The sequence below is a fragment of the Lichtheimia ornata genome (genome assembly GCF_029851405.1).
Source record: "Lichtheimia ornata isolate CBS 291.66 chromosome Unknown scaffold00006, whole genome shotgun sequence".
NCBI classification, from domain to species: Eukaryota; Fungi; Mucoromycota; class Mucoromycetes; order Mucorales; family Lichtheimiaceae; genus Lichtheimia; species Lichtheimia ornata.
The window spans coordinates 362,515-377,706 of NW_026695326.1; the positions used below are offsets into that span (position 1 = coordinate 362,515).

Genomic DNA, 15,192 nt, shown 5'->3' on the forward strand with positions numbered 1-15,192 from the left:
TTCTTCATCTTTTCCCGACATTCAAAATTCGTTTCCTTTCAGACCTCATTGCAACTGCTCTTGGCTCAGCTGGTGCTGGTCAAGCTGACGGTGATGACAAAGGTAATGGGGGCTCAACCGAACATGTCAACAAAAAGACACACAGCACGTTCTCAAACGTCAAAACGATATTGACACAACCCACCCCAACTCTCTCCCTCTCTCTTTATAGTGAATCTATCCCAATTCAAGCTTATGCGGATTGTGGGTCGTGGTGCATTTGGAAAGGTAACAAAGCAAAAGAGATCGATCGATCCTTTGTATTATAGGCTTCATTAATTCCAATGATTTCAAGTTGCTATAGGTCCGGATCGTGGAGCATCGCGAATCACGTCAATTATATGCATTGAAATACATCAGCAAAGAAGAATGCATTCGTATGGAAGCCGTTCGCAACATCATTCGAGAAAGAACCATCCTTGAACAACTCGATCATCCCTTTTTATGTCGTCTTCGATTCGCGTTTCAAGATCATGAATACATGTACATGGTAACAGATCTCATGTAAGTGATGTCTATGTGTATGTGTGTATAAAGAATGGTGTATTCATGAGATGTATGGATGCTAGGCTTGGTGGCGATCTACATTATCATATTACAAGAGAGCACTTTGGCGAAGATGTGCTGCGATTTTGGTTTGCAGAATTGGCTGCGGGCATCAAATACTTACACAGCAAACTCGTCGTGCATAGGTGAGTGAGATGATCATCTTATTTACCCTTTGGCGTATCCTTCTAATCCTTTTATTACTTTTGCAGAGACATCAAACCACAAAACATCTTGCTGGATGACAAGGGACATGTACACATTACCGATTTCAACATTGCAACCTACCTTACTGGCAGAAGGGCGTTGACTTCTAATTCAGGCACTGGCTACTATATGGGTAAAAGTTGGATTACTGGCAAATTGGAGTAATTAATGCTCACAGTGCGATTCTTTTTATTTATATAGCCCCTGAAGTTTATCGAGGTGGTGGATACAATGAAGCAGTCGATTGGTGGAGTTTGGGAGTGACATTATACGAATGCATATACCACAAGGTAACGAACGCATGAATACAGTAAAAAGATCATCTCGCTCACTGTATATATTATATATAGCGACCATTTGAATGTCAAACCAATGAGGAATTGAAGATTGCTGTACGACGAGGGGTGGTGCATTATCCAGATGATGTGGCAGTGTCAGCTGAATGTTTATCGGTTATCCAAGGCGTAAGTCATCTCACGTTTGGTCACGTGCATCATTGTTGTTGACATGGCAACCTGTTTTTCAGTTTTTAGAAATGAACCCGATGAAACGATTAGGTCAAGGTGATATTGGATGGGCCAATCTTGTTCGTCATCCTTTCTTTCGTCCTGTGGAATGGCATCGTCTCGAATCAAAAACGTTGACGCCACCCTTTCAACCATCGACTGAACGCAACAACTTTGACCCAACCTTTGATCTTGAAGAGCTTATTTTGGGGGAGAGCAGTATATCGCATCGACGACGACAACAACAACAAGCAGCTGAGCGTCTTGCTGGACCCCATCAACGAGCTGATGATACCCGACGTGAGCGTGATCTACGATTAATCCAAGAAAAGTTTATTCCATTCGACTATACCGTATTTGAAAAGTATGAAGGATTCAAAGATCCCGTAAGGATGACTGTCGGTGAACCACCTGACTGGGTCAAGCCTGCGTTTGAAGGTGCAGAGTTACCCGTGATCACTGCTATCGAACAAGATCAACAGGATATACTTTCATCTGCGACAACAACATCTCCAATTGTACCACATCCCCTTGCCAAAGGACCCAACCGCTCTGCATCTACGAGTAATCTTGCAGCACGAGCAGCAGCAGCAACGGCTTCCACGGGGATACAGCAACAACAAGAGAATGAAAAGCCAACATGGAAACGACGTAGCCTTGGCGTTGTGCGTGCAAGTGGTGAAGCTGGCAACACGAGTCTAAGTGAAGAATACGCCATTTCGTTACAGGGACTACGTAAGAAACAAAGCACCAAAAGTTTCCGGGAACGACGTGAACGTGATAGGAGGAGCATCACTAACCAACATGTCGAGGATCGGTGACACACTCTCGTCCTTGTCCCGGTAACACATTATAATGGAAAAATTTCTGGTGTTTATACAACAACTTTATCTCGCTCTCACACACGCACGCACCCCCACAACATACACGCGCTATCTCACTCTCTCCGTCTCCAACTACGATGCATGTAATATTTTGATTGTCTAATAGACAATACCCTCCTACCCATCCACCCATATAATAAAATGATTATTTTTTATCCTCATTGTTATCCTCGCTTCTCTTTCTTTCTTTCTTTCTTTCTTCATTATCATCCAATAACAACAATGACATGCACAACATCCATTCCTGCTGGTACCATTATCAAGCACCATGGGTCATCCTCCTCCTCCTCGTCATCCCCTGCTTCTGTTACCACACTACAAATCGTCAAGCGACTACAACAAATCCATTCATTTCTTGTATCCATGCCGTCGTTGAAACCAGGTGACGCGGTGAATAGAACATTTGGTGAACTTGTTACCTTATGCATTGGCGTGTACCCAACAAGCACTGTACGCTCGGTAGTGAATCATCCATTGACGCAGTCTCTACTCCCCTCGCTTCGTACATTGGCGGCCAACGGCGAGTACCTTTTGGAAAAGACATGGGCAGAGGCGTTGACACAAGAGGCACTTAAGAAAACCAACAAGCAATCCACAAGAAACCTAGCAACAGGCCTTTTGCAAGAATTTGTGTACTATGACAACTACGAGCAGCTGGTGAAAATGGAGTTGCATTGTCTGTTGGGGGTAGACGCACATCTTGACAGGGTCGTTTTTGTTGGCAGTGGACCACTCCCTTTGTCGTCGATCCTTATGGCGTCGCATTGTCAGCTCCCTGTGACCAATATTGATTATTGCGAGGATGCTATCCGCATTTCTACGGATCTTGTGCACAGCCTTCATCTACAAGATAAGATGCATTTCTTTTGCGGAGATGCTACAGAGTACCCGTTCTATCAAGATGCCGATGTTGTTATTCTTGGCGCGCTCGTTGGAGCCGATGGTGATGCCAAAATCTCCTTCCTTGATCGTATCGCTGAAAACATGAAATCGGGTGCCATTCTTTTGGTACGTAGTGCTCATGCACTTAGAACAGTATTGTATCCTCCCCTTGATGAAGAAGGTATACCATCCACCCTTGTTCCTGTGCTCGAAATGCATCCACAAAATGAAGTCGTCAACTCGGTTATCCTATTCAAGAGGAGATAATACGTACACGTATGTAGCAGCCACCAACGCGCATGGATCATCCATCGCTTATCGTTTTCCTAAAAGAAAATAAAGTCCCCCATCATCTAGATCTTGTATCACTGATAAATGTACTAGCATGTGATGTAACAATGTCGATTTACTTTAAAATGATGGGATACAATTTATAATGACCACTTACTTCCGGTTCGGCTCTCCTATTTTCTTCTAAAGTAGATCTTTTTATATGGTTTCAGTACTATGCTAGTGAAACTTTGTTACATACGTCAACCTTAAGCCAAATTCGAGTTTCAAAAGCACGCTGTAGATCAATGCCATTACGTCTGTGCTCCCTTGACATTGCCTTGTCAGCAAGATATCCTTCCGCAGCATTGCTAATGCGCATTCTACGCCTGTATACCATTCACATTTAATAACAAGTTCTTGGCGAATGGAATGTAAATCATGCATGAGTATCCTTCTACGTAGCCAATGATGAAAGCCAACCAACACACTGCTCATTCAAGAAACATTGAAGATGATTGTCGTTGTTAAAGGGTATGTATGTCATTGTCTTTAGCTCTCACAATGATGCATGCAATAACATAGTCACTGTTACAGCGCCACACACACATTCTCTCTCCTCTCTTTTACCTCTTTCATAACTCGTCAACATGATAATGTTAAAGCAAGGTCATATGACATCTTGTGGGAAAAAAAGTAATCGACGTCGCAGCAGCATGACAATGGTGTCACATTTAAACACATTCACCCCATCCCATTCGTTTCGATTCAAATCAAACACAATCATGGACAATGAATACAAGCACAATGAGATTTTTTTATGAAGAAAGGAAACACTAAATGACTAGTCGACCTTCTTCTTAGTTGTGCTTTCTGCGGAAAGAGGAGCCTAATACGAATGGATTGAGTGAATAAAATGTAAAGAGAAGGAGTTGTTGTTGCAGAAATTTACCTTCGGTAAGACGTGCACGACCACCGGTGGGCTGGCAAAGGACAGTGCCGCAGGACGAGCAAAGGACAACAGTCTGGGCGTGGCTGAAGACAGTGCTGATGTTCAAGCAACCTATAAAGTGATAACGTCAATAAGATAGGGCCTCATCATATCCCACCATCATCTCCTTTTTACTTACCAGGGCACTTGACATCCATAAAGTAGGAGTCGGGAGACTGTACAAGTCTCTTGAGCTTGTGGGAGCGCTTCTCGTGCTCAACAGAAGGGTTAAGAAGATCGACAGCCAACTATATATAAAAAGACCTCATATGAGTTACCCGTGTCAAAAAGAAAAAGAGAGATCGGCCCAATGGAAGCAATGCGCAATGCCAAGAGAGAGAGAGAATATGACAACGGAGGAAGGAGACCAAAAGAGAGTATAGAATCAGGTTCCCATGGGTGGGGGGCAATTGGAATGGCTGTAAATGTGTATATCGTGTTGTTGATACGTTTTTCGAATTGATGATCTTTTTCATCCATCCATCCATCCATTGATATCCATCACTTGAACGCATGCATCCATTGCTTCTTGGGTCGATCTAATGAGAATAAGAGTGAATGGCATATACTTACAGTCATGATATCTGCAGCAGGGGCTCGGAAAAAGGAGGAAGAAGTGATTGCGAGGTTGGCGTCTTTAATGGGATTCACCCAAGTTTAACTCCCGCTTGTCGTTGGCTTGCTGCGTGATCATGTCGCAGCATACATCCTCGTGAGAGCGAATCATGTCTACCCTTTCCCATGCCTTAAATGTCATCCTTTGCTGCGGTAAGGTATCATGCGAGAACATGCGAGAAACATTTATTCACACACACACATCAATGGTTACTACGGCAACAACAACCTATATATGCAATATCGAAAAAGAGAAAAAAAAAAGAGGACACACTAACTAGGAGACGACGATGTAATGCACCCTTGACAGCATACCTTCTTTTTCATCAAGGAGAAGAACAGGGATGGGATACGAGTTAAAAACAGGGAGATGACCCAGGAATTGACTTGTATGCAATATGCAACATTACCCTTCTCGTAGTCCATTAAGGGTCCATCACGACGGCGGTTGCCAGGATACGAATGGGATGACCTCATCAAGTCACAGTCTTCTGAGACAAAACTTTTTGGGCTTGAACAAGAGCCATAGGAAACTGCCTTTGCCTGGAGACTTTATACACCATGTTTATGCCACAGGTATGTGTGTAGAAAACTCATTAGGAAGAGTGCAATGGTTGTTTGTACCATTGTGGGGAGTGGCATGGGCTTACCCTTGTGATGGCTAACGATGCGACATTTTATGCAGCAACCCAAGTTGACGCCTGAACAAAAGGCCATGTTGCGTTTGCGTACTCTCGGTACAGTGACCAACTTTGTCACCGTTGTGCTTGCTCTCCGTGCCGGTAAGTAGTGATACGATGATGCTGTTTTCGTGAATATTGCAAAGGAGGATATCGGAAAGGGAGGGAGAAAGTGAATGAGTGAGGAGAAGTGGATGTAATGCCAGGAAGCACAGTGCAGCTAATCAAAAGTGTCTTTTTCCGTATGTAGCGCCGTTCGCTATCGAGTATGCTCAAAAGTTGTTGCAATAAGCGCGCCTAGTTGCCAAATAAAAAGCACCTGTGTTTCCTATGCAGTCAGCCATTTTTGAAGGAGTTGTCGGTCTTTTGTATTCTCTTCTTTGCTTCTCTTTCTCTCTCTTCTCACACACGCACACACATACATACATACATTATACACACGCAACGCATACCAACACATTTTGAGCGCGCTATAGACCAAGACTCTTTATATAGCAACTAACCTTGACGACAACTTGCTTTCTTGTTCATCCATCGCCTGATTTGACACAACACTTTACTCCCTGGCGCTCTTTTTTCAATACGCAAACGCCTCTCCTATCTCTTTTTCATTCTTTATCTTTATCTTTCAACCATCCACTGCTTGAACGAGTTGCTTTTATCATTTTTCCCTTGTCACATACCGTCATTGGCGTGTTGAAGTTTCATGTTTGCAAAGTCGAAACGTTTTCCTGAAGGTACGAGACCGGAAGAGATCCCGACTCATGTAGAGTGCATATATTGATACAACAATGTGACACTCACACACTTTGTACATGCATCATGAATCATCTATACAGCCACCAAAGATTACATTCCCGGCCCTGGTGAATACAACATCCCTTCAGCAGAGGAGCTGAGTCGCCACAAGCGTTATGGTTTCCTCAATCATACAAACCGTTTTAGTGCTGACGGTCCAGGTATATAATAGCAACCAATACCCCAATCTCCGCGCAACTATCACCACGTTGTTGTGTTTTGTGTAGCACATGTCACTCATCATCACCTCTTTTTATATATTCAGTGGATATCACTGGTGATTTGTACCTTGGCAGCGAAAACTCCGTGGGCAGCCTTTCAAGCGAGACTCGTCTTTCACTCTCCACCAGCAGCAATAAGACTGAGGATGCACGTTCACGACGACAAATGAGCGAGATGGCTTCACAGTTTGAAAAGTATCGTCTTGCTATGCAAAAAGAGATTGAATCCTTGCAACTCAAGAATCGAAAGTTTGAGAACAACTTGAAATCGGTGACATCAGAGAAGGATGCCGCACAAGCTACTTTGCTTCACAAGGATCAGGAACTTGCTGAAATGCGTCTCAAGAATGCTCAATTACAAAAAACGGTAAGCCTGTTCCCCAACATTATTATCCATACCACTCCCCCCAAATGTATGTATTACTCACACACACATGTACATTGTACCAGGTGACCCGGCTTGAAAAGAACATTGACAAGTCGCCCAAGGTGATTCAGCTGCAGAAACGGGTGGACCAAGCTGAAAAGGAACTGGAAGCCAATCAACAAGAAACGGCATTGATACGTGAAGCAGCCTTGCGTGAAAAAGAGGAGCTATCAACGACCCTTTCCAATAAAGATGGTACGATTGAGCAACTTGAACAGCAACTTGAACAACAACAACACACGATGGATGAGCTACATACAAGGATATCGGATGGCGAGGAGGAGCTCAAGAATGTACAACATGCACATCAGCTGACAATGGATTCCTTGCACACACAAATACAGGGGTTACAGCATGAACTTGCCTCTACTCGTGATCAATTGGAGCAGCAGCAACAACAACACACACAAATGCAAAACGAAATAAGTGGATTACGAGACGAGCTCAGCAACAGCTGCATGCAAAATGCAACGCTCGAGGCTCAAATGCAGGACCTGAAGCACCACCATAAAGCGGAGCAAGAGGCGTGGCATGAGAAACATCAAACGTTGGAACACAATTATGCTCAACAACAAAAAGAGCTGCGTCAACGTGCAGATGAAATCACCCATCTTAGATCTCAACTTGATACCACTCGTCATGATTTGGAAACGCTGCAGCAATCACATGCAAAGCAAACAGCCTGCTTAGAACGCAAGAACGGACTCTGCCTTCGTCTTCAAACACAATTTGACGTTTACAGGAACCATGTGACAACCATCATGCACGCTATGCGTGAACAAATGAATGCACAGCAACCTCACCATCTCAGCCGTGAGCTTCTGGAAGCGAAAAAATTTATTAATCATCAAGCGCTTCAAATTGAAGGACTCAAATCAGAGTTGCACTGGATGTCAAAATGGAATCGTCAACTCACCAATCTTATTGATGATCTTCACAACGATGATGTTGCACAAAACGGAGCCGTAGCATCGTATCGGTGTAGCACCCGTACCGACAACGCCCCCGCCACTACCACTACCACAACACCCTCATCCTCAGCACGCACCACGCCACGACGTCGTCCTTACACACCATCCCCAATTTCAACATGAGCAACCTGCAACCAATGACTGGTATCACAGTGGATTGAACCAATCGGTTTTCCCCTCCTTTTATGTGATCAACACCCACCACACACACATACAACAACAACAATGTAGATACTCTCTTTTGTGACCATGCTACTCCAAAATTACCCAATCGTTGTTACCCAACCCATTCAAGCTCTAGCCTAGTATACCCCATCACCATCATTTGGTATATATATAAAGTCTTTCTTTTTTGCCAGCCACTCATGTGTAGCACTCATCTTGTCAATTAACAAACAGCACAGCAGATATTTGTTGGGGAAAAAGTCTCACCCAATAATCACATGCAAACTTTAATACGTAGTAGACCATGCTAAGCAACCATGATGTTTCACTCTTTGTTTGATTTACTATTGATCGCCATAGCAACGCTTTATGTATGTACCCATCACTCTATTACATTTCACTGGTGGTGGTGTCAAATGACGTAAACCCAGCATCAACATGATCCAATTATGGGAGAGAGAGGGAGTGAGTGAGGGAGGGAAAAGTGAGACATGTCATGATGAGACAACAACAGCACGGATCCAAAGATATGTCTTTTTAATAACTCATTTACTGATGGTGGAACCCTGAGAAAACAACTTTGATATATGTATATGTAGACGATCACCAACCACAACCACAGCCTTAAAGAGCGTAGATAAAAACCCAACAAAGAACCAATCAAAATGCACAATTGCAATCACGCAAGGTGCCTTGGAAATGTCGACTGTATTTTTTCTTGACATCCATAGGAGACACACACACATACAACTCGCTTAGGAAGAGGTAGTGGATGGAGTAGCAGCACTAGTACGTTCCAAGAGCTTGGGATCTTTTTCAACAACAAGAGCACGTAGCCATTTGGCTTCCATCTCAAGTTCCTTGACTCGCTTCTCAAGTGCTTCGGCCTTGCTAGTCATTTCCTTGGCAGTTTGCTCCAAAGCTTGTTCACGCATCTTTTTCTTCATACGGAATCGTGCTGATGCAGCTGTATTGCGACGACGCTTATCTTCTTCTGCAAGCACTTTTTCTTTGGCATCCAAAGTATCCGATGTCGATGGTGTCGGCGAGGACGAGGAGGATGTTTCACTTGGTGCTTGCTTGCGTTTTCTATTCGTCAATGTCGTCGTCGTAGTAGACTTGGATGGTGTGGGGGCAAGCACATTAGCCCATGAAGACGACGTCAAATCAATAGGTGTAGGTGCAGGTGCAATGCGTGCAAGACCATGATGTTGTTGTTGTTGTTGACTCGTCGATGGTTGCTGCTGCTGTTGCTGTTGTTGTTGCAAGGGAACAAGATACGATGCAGGTGTTAGATAAGCATTCGATGTCGTCGTCGTTTGTTGCTGTTGCTGTTGTTGCTGTTGTTGACCTATAGATACAGTATCATGGTGTATGTTTTAGTGGGTGCATAGCAATGAGAGAGCGAATCGCCATTACCAAGCTCGGTCAAAGTAGCAAATAGATCAGCATCGTTCTTATTGACGTCCTTTGTGAAATCGTCGAGTAGAGCCGATCCGGGAGTGGTGTCGAAGGTGAATTGAGCATTCGCCCACAATGAAAGCTCTTCAGTGAGCGTCTCCTCAGAAATGTCGGTAGACGGCTCTGTCCCAAGTAGGTTCAGAGAATTGATATAAGACATCCGTCAGTGTCAGTTGAAGAGAGTTAAAGAAAGAAGAAAAAGATAAAGCCAGGATCTGAGTTTTCTACTTTAAAAGAGAGAGAGTGGAGAGATCATCTTGTTCCTCCTCGCATAAAGTTTTTGAGCGGGTACTTTTGATATCAACCCAAATGACAGTGGCAACTCTCACGACAATGACGGTGCTATGGGTGACGGTGAGTGTACTTTTATAAATTAAAACTTATACTGTGCCACCCTTTTATCTTGATCACGCTTCTTTTACCATGTCATGAGAAGTCCCTTGTTAATGGCACGTGTGGAGCCGATCATCATTTTTACATGATTGCTACTGCTGCATGAGACAAGGGCAAATAACATTACACCATTGGCTGATTGTAAAGAGGGGGGTACCACCACACACATTACTCGAGCTTTTTTGTTGTAAGAATGTCGCCGACAAAAGGGATCAGTTACACAAGGCGCCTCAATCCCATTTTAGCATCAACCCATTTTGTCCGACATCTTTTTACAGCATGTGGACTCATTCTTATGGCATTTGAACAATGACAACTCGACCATTGTTTAGCAACTTGGATACGTACAGGTGGAGGTGGGATACAATTAAACTTTTTTAGACGTAGTAATGAATGGCGTATGAAAACAGCGAGGGGTTGATTGTACTAGTGTAGGCGATTGGACATGCATACCCTTTATATTTGAAAAACCGAACAACTAAAAGCTGCAGCCAAGCCGAACAAGCGATTACCCACACTCTCTTTCCCCTTTCCTCTACTTTTCTTCACTCACACAACATCATGTCTGGTTACGGAGAAGCATCTAGCTATCAGGGCGGTGAAGCCGCTAGCTACCAAGGTATGTGATGATAGGGTGGTTGGTTGGTTGGTTGGGTGTATATATTTTTCATGGAGTATACGAATGACACGTACGCGTTTAGGTGGTGGTCAAGCTGATCCCTATGGTACCCGTGGCAATGCCCACTCCAGTGTGACTCAATACGCTACCCAACACGCTGATAATGAAGAAGACCATGGTTTGTTTTCCTCTGTCATTTCCAACCTTATGGACAAGGATGATCACTTGGATACCAACGATGAGGAAATGGAACATGCAAAGAACTCGCGTCAACGTATCTATCAAGATGGCGAACAAAACACCTCTCCTCGTGATATCGGTTCTGCTGCTGCTGCAGAGGCTATGGAAAAGCAACGCTCAAGCGGTGGTGGTGGTGGTATGAACGAATTGCTTGGTATGGCTATGGCTGAAGCTGCCAAGCTTTTCGCAAAGCAAGGTGGTGGAAGTGGTGGTAGTTCGGCTGGCAAGTCTGAAGCCATCCAACAAGCTGCCATGATGGCCATGAAGATGTATGCATCCAAGCAAGGTGGTGGTAGCAGTGGCGGTAGCAGTGGTGGTCTTGGCACTGTCATGAGCATGTTGGCTTCTGCTCAAGGTGGCAGCAGTGGTGGTGGCAGTGGTGGCCTTGGTGGTATGGTGAGCTCCGTTTTGGGCGGCGGCGGAGGCCACGAACAAAAGCACTCTTCCGGTGGCGGCGATATCGCATCAAAGATCATTGGCAAGCTCTTTTAAGGTTCACATACACACACCCATTACTATCACACACCCTTTCATTTCTTGTTGTAAACCTCTCACATATCCCCCCATATCACAATAAACCCCTATAGCGTGCGTTTGTATATGTATATAACATTGGGAAAGGTGAGGAAATGTGAAAATCATCAATGGGCAATGTTTCACCAAAGGGCCAACCTCGGATGTGTCTTCGTGTTTGGATGTGACACATGATACACGGTATGCTTGTGCTAAACGGCATTGCTTTTTCAGATCACCCGATGCCCTCATTTTTTTGTACTTGATTCAATGTTTCATCTCCATCAATGCATTGTGGCGATGATGATTTGAGATTGTGTGTGTGAGTGTGTGTGTGTGTGAAAACATGCGCCCATCTGAAGTTGCCACGCATGCAGCATGCAAGACAATTAGCACGTGTAACCATGGCTGCTGTACAAATCAAGTACTTGCATATACACATTGGAAGCGAGTGTGGCGCGTAGCAAATGCTTCTCTAACTCGTAAACATGTCATCTCTTGGCTGGTTTGATAACGTTTGGAGTGATCGAGTATGCTATGCCAAGTACATGAACACTGAAGGCAAGCCATTCATGGCTTCCAAGTACCATAATCCATATCACATGGTATATATATGTCATAGCAACGAGTGGTTTCCACTCTCCTTGGGCTGTAAGTCTACATCAGAAGCTGATAGCAATACGTGATGTCTAGTCATTCCACTTGTATGGTCGTCCAAGAATGCATAAATAGACCTTTGTTTAATGAAGGATATAAGAAATTACATTTATGGGGCAATAAGAACCTTCCTTATGTAAGTTAAACAAAGGACGATCGTCATTGAGTGCTTGTAAACAAGAGGTATGTATGTGCCTGTGGATGTATTATGCGACGGGGACATGGTCTCTATACTCAGCCACTCACAGCCAATGCCACAGCGACGACGCGGATTGAACGCGTCGAGGGGGAATTGCAATTTCCCATTTCCGTTCTCTTGACGCGTGCCGGCACGGGCATTCCTCCTTTCTCTCCTTTATCTCTTTTTCTTTATCCCTTTCTTATATTCACATACTCTTTATTTAATGCAATCTGATCCATACGAAGGTGTATACAGAGCAACCTACTCTGGAGTCCCTGTCTATGAAATCCTTATCCAAGGCCATCCTATCATGCGACGACAAAGCGACTCGTATATGAACGCAACACAAATACTCAAGGTCGCCGGCATTGAAAAGGGAAGACGTACCAAAATCCTTGAACGCGAGATCCTCATTGGCGAACATGAAAAGATTCAGGGCGGCTATGGCAAATACCAAGGCACATGGTAAAGTGCATGGTTACCAGACTTGTACATCTCAACTTACATATACATGGTTGCTTAGGATCCCATTTGACACTGGCAAAGAGCTTGCTGAACGATACGATGTCTACCATCTCTTGAAGACACTTTTCGAATTCCAACCACCGGCTTGTGAGACAGACATACCTAGCAAAGACGAGGTTTTTAAGGGAAGCGGCAAACAGCATGCAGCAAGTAGTAGCAATAGCAACAACCATAACGGCGCAACATCATCCTCATCACAACAAAAGCAACAACAGCATTCTCCACCCCCTTCACCATCAACATCCAGCATAGCAGCTTCGCCACATCCTTCTAAACGACCACGGATATCCCACGAGGACGATCGTAGTGCGTTAATGGCCTTGTTCTTGGATGATGACTCTAGCACATTTCCGGATCTTTCTGATATTGATATTGACCTTGTGATTGATGACCAGGGTCACACAGCTTTACATTGGGCAGCATCTCTCGCACGTATCCATACTCTTGAAGCGTTGATTGCACGAGGGGCCGATCCAGCACGTGTCAATTATGCGGGCGAGACGGCATTGATGCGTAGTGTCATGATGAACAATTGCTATGATACGGGATGTTTTCCTAAATTGTTGACGATCCTACACGACACAATCCATCTTACAGACTACTATCGACGCAACATTTTCCATCACACCGTTGTGGCATCTGCTATTGATAAACACCAACACGTCGCCTTGTATTATATGAAACACCTTTTCAACACCGTCAAATCATCACCTTCGATCACCACCATCACTCCTATCACCAACTTTTCATCGTCCTCATCATCACAAAACAGCAACACCAGCATTCCAAGTCTCCAATCTCTCGTTGACATGCAAGATAGCAATGGAGAGACACCATTCAACATTGCAAATCGAATAGGTGCAAAGGAGCTAGCAGACATGTTGGCTGAATTCAATCACGTTGACCCAATATCATCACCGCAATCACCATCACAGGTAATGTGTGCATGGAATTATAGAGGAAATGGTTACTCACAAAGGTTGGCGTGATATATAGTCATTGCCAAGGATAGAAACGACCTATGCGCCTAATCCTCGAGGAAAGGAGATTGTAGCGAGTAAGGATTTATTGGGGATGGAAATGTGGATTGACGGTATTCACCATGTTGCTACTACTTTAGCTGTTCAAAAACTTGTGGATGCGTTGGATGAGGACTATACCACACAATTACGAGAGAGGGATGAAGAACTACAAAGGACACAACAAAAGCTATGGGCAGTGACATTACAGCTGAATGAGGCACAACGAAAATTGGAAGAACATGAGAAACAACAACGACTTCATGACAACAACAACAACAGCAATACCGATAATCTATTACACGACCTTGACAATGCAATTCAACCAAACGACAACGACCCTAGAACACGAGAACAGTGGTTAGAGGAGCGTATCAGGATATTACAAAGGCAAATCAACGCACAAAGCAAATCACAAGAGGATCTCACGGTGCAAGTCGATTCTCTTCAAACACAAACAAGTGAACGAGAACAGCAATGTAAACGATTAATTGCTGCATGTTGCAATCTACCACTGGAGCGAATAGACACTTTGCTAGAACCACTACTTGCAGCTGTGGAAAGTGATCCGCCGGATTTAGAATTTGGTCAAGTTGTTAGCTTCATGGAGCAGTTGCGTCAAAACAGCAATAATAAACCTTCACCACTGGCGTAAATCTACAATCAATATCGTTGTTGTTTCATTTTATGTATGGTTGAGTGGACTCTCCTTTTTTTGGGCTCCTTATTTTTGACAGGTCCAAATCATAATGAATAACCTTTTTGACGCACAGTCATTGAGTTATATGGCGTATATCATCTATCCCGCGTGTTGGCATAGGAACGGCATCATCATCTTACTCCTGATACCAAAAGTGGATGCGATCGGCAATTGCTAAGTAAGTAGGAGGCCATTCATGGAGGGGAGAAGTGATAATGTGATGCATTGCATACCGGCCCGAGGATGTGAGGCCTGTGCTTTATTATTGCATAGGGTTACTAACAACCGGATATTTAAGGGGTACATGGGAGCAAGTAGTAGGTGAGACTACCAGTAGTCAATATGGCCGTGTGCGTGTGTGGGTGGGTTTTTGACATGTCAATATGGGCAAGGCTTCTTGAGGATACTACATTTTGGCGGTACATTAGTTGTCGTCATCACTATCACGAACGCATGACTCTATGTACATACTAGGGCTAATTTAGAAAATAAAAAAGTGAGTTAAGGTTGTGATGGATCAGATGACATGAAAATGACACTTACGCATACTTCTCGTTTATGCGATGCTAATAAAAGTATACACATGATGTCGGTGAGATTACAATGATTAACAAAAAAGCAACATTACAACAGCTTACTGGATCCACAATTGTAACAAAAGATGGGTCGAGGATGGGGCATA

General features: G+C 43.9%; 7 protein-coding genes across 7 annotated transcripts; 5 read left to right on the top strand and 2 right to left on the bottom strand.

Annotated features, from left to right (window-relative positions):
- Positions 1-234: 234 nt before the first annotated feature.
- On the top strand, positions 235-2,119 carry O0I10_002292 (uncharacterized protein; the record flags this gene model as incomplete). The annotated part of the gene is made up of 7 exons (XM_058482376.1): positions 235-267; positions 344-543; positions 609-731; positions 798-925; positions 994-1,082; positions 1,143-1,256; positions 1,319-2,119. The coding sequence occupies 7 exons, from the start codon at positions 235-237 to the stop codon at positions 2,117-2,119; spliced, it is 1,488 nt and encodes a 495-aa protein (XP_058346874.1).
- Positions 2,120-2,404: 285 nt separating this feature from the next.
- Positions 2,405-3,331, top strand: O0I10_002293 (uncharacterized protein; the record flags this gene model as incomplete). The annotated part of the gene is made up of 1 exon (XM_058482377.1): positions 2,405-3,331. The coding sequence occupies one exon, from the start codon at positions 2,405-2,407 to the stop codon at positions 3,329-3,331; it is 927 nt and encodes a 308-aa protein (XP_058346875.1).
- Positions 3,332-4,194: 863 nt separating this feature from the next.
- Positions 4,195-5,366, bottom strand: O0I10_002294 (40S ribosomal protein S27; the record flags this gene model as incomplete). Its single annotated transcript, XM_058482378.1, has 5 exons — positions 4,195-4,223; positions 4,287-4,397; positions 4,465-4,573; positions 4,899-4,960; positions 5,351-5,366. 5 exons carry the CDS (start codon positions 5,364-5,366, stop codon positions 4,195-4,197), a joined length of 327 nt encoding a protein of 108 aa, XP_058346876.1.
- A 960-nt stretch (positions 5,367-6,326) lies between these two features.
- On the top strand, positions 6,327-8,160 carry O0I10_002295 (uncharacterized protein; the record flags this gene model as incomplete). The annotated part of the gene is made up of 4 exons (XM_058482379.1): positions 6,327-6,357; positions 6,460-6,579; positions 6,684-7,006; positions 7,090-8,160. 4 exons carry the CDS (start codon positions 6,327-6,329, stop codon positions 8,158-8,160), a joined length of 1,545 nt encoding a protein of 514 aa, XP_058346877.1.
- Positions 8,161-8,957: 797 nt separating this feature from the next.
- On the bottom strand, positions 8,958-9,823 carry O0I10_002296 (uncharacterized protein; the record flags this gene model as incomplete). Its single annotated transcript, XM_058482380.1, has 2 exons — positions 8,958-9,553; positions 9,622-9,823. The coding sequence occupies 2 exons, from the start codon at positions 9,821-9,823 to the stop codon at positions 8,958-8,960; spliced, it is 798 nt and encodes a 265-aa protein (XP_058346878.1).
- A 794-nt stretch (positions 9,824-10,617) lies between these two features.
- O0I10_002297 (uncharacterized protein) lies at positions 10,618-11,407 on the top strand (the record flags this gene model as incomplete). The annotated part of the gene is made up of 2 exons (XM_058482381.1): positions 10,618-10,675; positions 10,758-11,407. 2 exons carry the CDS (start codon positions 10,618-10,620, stop codon positions 11,405-11,407), a joined length of 708 nt encoding a protein of 235 aa, XP_058346879.1.
- A 1,082-nt stretch (positions 11,408-12,489) lies between these two features.
- Positions 12,490-14,465, top strand: O0I10_002298 (uncharacterized protein; the record flags this gene model as incomplete). Its single annotated transcript, XM_058482382.1, has 4 exons — positions 12,490-12,731; positions 12,790-13,726; positions 13,788-13,848; positions 13,912-14,465. The coding sequence occupies 4 exons, from the start codon at positions 12,490-12,492 to the stop codon at positions 14,463-14,465; spliced, it is 1,794 nt and encodes a 597-aa protein (XP_058346880.1).
- Positions 14,466-15,192: the final 727 nt, after the last annotated feature.